This window comes from Octodon degus, unplaced genomic scaffold, assembly GCF_000260255.1.
Source record: "Octodon degus isolate 3935 unplaced genomic scaffold, OctDeg1.0 scaffold00087, whole genome shotgun sequence".
Lineage (NCBI taxonomy): Eukaryota > Metazoa > Chordata > Mammalia > Rodentia > Octodontidae > Octodon > Octodon degus.
Genome location: NW_004524663.1, coordinates 10474334 through 10478161, shown reverse-complemented (window position 1 = coordinate 10478161; position 3828 = coordinate 10474334). Strand labels below are relative to the sequence as shown.

The 3828-nt window shown below is 42.8% G+C and overlaps 1 protein-coding gene across 1 annotated transcript in view; it reads right to left on the bottom strand.

The window, feature by feature from the left end:
- LOC111818318 (RNA 3'-terminal phosphate cyclase-like protein) overlaps nucleotides 1-1748 on the bottom strand; it is a 14463-nt gene extending 12715 nt beyond the window's left edge. The window contains exons 1-2 of the mRNA XM_023721937.1: nucleotides 1671-1748; nucleotides 995-1057 (exon numbers count right to left, since the gene is read on the bottom strand). Coding sequence (XP_023577705.1) covers nucleotides 995-1057; nucleotides 1671-1748 — 141 coding nt within the window. The remainder of the gene's footprint in view (nucleotides 1-994; nucleotides 1058-1670) is intronic.
- Between the last annotated feature and the right edge of the window lie 2080 nt (nucleotides 1749-3828).

Genomic DNA, 3828 nt, shown 5'->3' with positions numbered 1-3828 from the left:
GGGATGGCATTTGGAGGGTGTGTCTTTCACTTGTGGTGCCCCCTCCCCCACCTGCCCACACCATGTAGTAAGCAGCTTTGGTTCACTGTGCCCTTTTGCCATGATGTTTCTGTTTTGGAGCTAATTGATCCTGAACTGAAAACTCTGAAATTTTGAGTCAAATTAAACTTTTGTTCCTTTAACTTGCAGGTATCAGGTATTTTCTCTCAGTTAAAGGAAAGCTTACCAGTACAGCTGCTATAAAAACTTGTTTGGTTCTTACGTGAACACAGGTCTTCTTTCTCTAGAATAATGCACAAGATTAGCTCTAGACCTTGGGCTGAATTCTTCAGTCTCCAGTGCGCAGATGCCCTGTGCACACTTCCAGATCCAACCCTCTGGCTGACCATTGTATGCCAACCTTAAAATTCCTTATACATTTGTTTATCTTGTGTTATATCTGTTTCTCTAGTAAAACACTGACTGGTAAAGACTTTGGTACTAGAGTGGAGTGGCTCTAGAAAAACAGAATTATAATGATGAAGTTTTTTAGTGGCTTTAAGAGTTCATAGAGTCAGCTCTGTAATTCAATGAGACCTAAAGACATCAGGATATCTCTCCTAATTCTGTAGGGGATACTGATAATCCATGGAGTGAACCGTTTAAACTAATATATTATGTAGATCCATTTGATTATCCTAATTCAACATGATACATAAAATTTGTGAGATCAGGAATTCAGCAACATCACACATAAAATTTTTTAGTATCTTTGGCAGAGTAGGAAAAACGATGCTGGCTGGTTTGGCTTAACAATCTTTGAAGTCAAAGATTCAAATTCCCAGCTACAGACACAGATATTTAAACATTTCTAATTGTGTTCCAAAAGAAAATCTCTTTTAGCTACAAGACTGAGATTGCAAAAACCCAAACACACTCCCTCATAATTAGACTGGCTGAACTACAACATAAGCTGTACACATTCAACCTTATGACTCAGGAAATCTGATAATACCTGGATCATACTAGGGTACTCAAGTTGCATGTTGACATGGTCATCCATGGTCTTCAGTTCCCACTAAGGCCGAGGAACAGGCCAAGAGCTTCAGATACCCTTCAAGTTTTCAATTCCTGCTTTAGTGTTTCCTGGTATTTTCAGGAAAATACTTTCCTGAAATATATTTTTCAGGATACCCTTCCTAGCAGGCATCTACGGTCTTATGGGTACATCATACAATCAGTTGCCAGAGAAAGAGAAGTGTAGGGCCTGGTTTATGAATGGCTCTGTATGTTATGTGGGTACCATGTACAAGTGGACAGCTGCAGCATTACACCCACTTTCTGGGATGTCCCTGAAGGACAGTGGTAAAGGGAAATCATGATAATGGCATAAATTTAACACTGTGCTTGGAGATTTTGAGCAGTGTACTGATACATTTTGCCTGGAAGAAGAAATGGCTAGATGTGTGGCTGTATATTCATTCATGAACTGTAGCCAACGGTCCAGTTGAATGTTCAGGAACTTGGAAGGTACATAACTGGAAAATTGGAGATATATTTTGGGAAGAGGTATGTGGTTAGACCACTACATATGGGCAAAGGATGTAAAACTATTTGTCTGCCATGTGAATGTTCCTCAAAAGGTGATAGCCACAGAAAAGGACTTTAATAATCAAGTGGGTGAAGATTACCCACTCTGTGGACAGTGGCCAAACTCCCACTTTAGCCATCCCTATCTTGCCCAATGGACACATGAACAGAGTGGCCATGGCGGCAGAGATGGAAATTATGCATGGGCTCAGCAGCACGGATTCTCACCAAAGCTGATCTGGCTACAGCCTCTGCTGAATGCCCAATAGGCCAGCAGCAGAGATCAACAATGAATGCCCCATATGGCACTGTCTCAAGTTACTTTTCACTCATTGCTGGGACAAAATATGCAACACCCAAAATTAAGGAAGGTAAGGTTTATGTAGCTCAGTTGCTGAAGGTTTTAGCTTATACTTGGCTGGCTTCCAGGCAGAGAGCAGCAGTTCATGACAGCAGAAAACAGTTAAAAGCTAAGGGAAGGGCAGCAGCTACAGATTCTACCCAACCTCTCCCCTTCCTTATAAACAAGCTACCCAGGAGCTGGGAGTGTAGCACTCACACAATGGCCACACCCTCCTCTTAGATAGGATGAGGATGTTTACAGACTAAGACTCCTGGATCTCTGCTGAGTCAATTAAACCTCTAATCTTCTCAAGTTGACACAATGTATCAACCAGTACAATCCAACCCTTGTCAACCTGGCAACCTGATATTTCCTTAATCCAATCTCCATGTACATAAACATGCTTATTAACATTTTACAACTTGAACACTGTATTACATTAGAGCCACATTTTGCCCTGAGCAGCTCCCCCTCCAAAAGACTCATGCACATCCCTTTATGCAAAAGGCATTTTAGTCCATCTCTAAGAGTTCCCCAAGTCCTAACAGTTTCAGCATTGCTGAAAAGTCTGAGTTTCAAGTCTCCTCCAAGATCTAAGGCAAACTCTTAGCTGTGAGCCCCTGTACAAATGAAAAGTTAAAACACTTTCAACATTCAATAGCACAAGAAAAACATTACCATTCCAAAAGGTACAAACAGCGGGATACAAACAAACCATTGGGACCAAAGCAAGTCCAAAATCCAGAAGAGCAAATATTAAATCTTACAGTTCTATGTGGAACATCCAAAGCAATCTGTAAGGAATTGTGAGCTCCCAAAAGCCTTACATGGCTCCACCCCTACTGCACTTCTGCTGGTAGTTCCCATGGCTTTTCCCTGGGGCTGGTTTTGCTCCCTCCTTGCAGCTTTTCTCAGACAATCCATGCACCTGGCTTTTCCAGACTTTTAGGGTTTCCACTGACTAGGTTTCTCTTTCACAGCTTTACACACTGCCCTTTCAGGGGCATACTGCCTGGCCTCCCAGGCATTCTGAAATCTAAAACCAACACCACGTGGATGATGCCAAGGTCTGCTGCCAGCTGGAACAGTAGCCAGGCTTTCTTCTCTCTCGCTGTATGGGTCAAGTACATGGATCGCTGAGCAATCTGACCCTGATTCTGAAGAACAAATCCTTTATGCTGGCACCATTCTGGAATCTGGTGTGGCCACCACCTCCATTCTGGAACCTGGTGTGGCTGCCACCTCTATTCTGGAACATGGAGCTCTGCAGCTTTCTCCTCAAAACAAAGTGCTTCACCCTTGTAATTCTTAGGCTGCAAATTGCAAGAACCAGCCACCTCCTGTGATGTCCTCAGAACATCTTTTCTATTTTTCTGTTTCTCCTGGTGAATGGAAATCTCAGCTCTATCTTTGCAGTCCACAGCCTTCCTGGTGTTTCCTTTCTGTTCAAACTCACAACATAACTATTCCACTGAGCTTAATCTCAGTCTCAGGCAAAGACTCTGGATAGAAGCAAAATGAAGACAAACTTTCTACCAAGCCATAACACAAATCATCCCCAACCAACAACCAAGGCAGTCCCTCTTCCCAGCAGAAACCTCACAATCAGCATTCTGGTCTTCTGTACTCTAACCAGAATCTACCATACAAAACAGCCAAAGGCAGTCAGGCTCAGGATGCTGTGGTTCGATCCCCACACCTCAAACAAACCAGACCTGCCTTGAAGGCATCCTGAGACTGAAAAAAAAAAAAAAAAAAAAAATCCTTCTGCCCTTTTGGGGCAGGGGAGATAGCTCAGAGAATAAGCACTTCCCCGGCAAGTGCAAGGGCCTCAGTTCAATCCCTGGTTCCAAAAAAAAAAAAAAAAAAAAAAGAGCCGAAGGCATTCTAGCTCTTCACTAGTAGGCAACATCTCC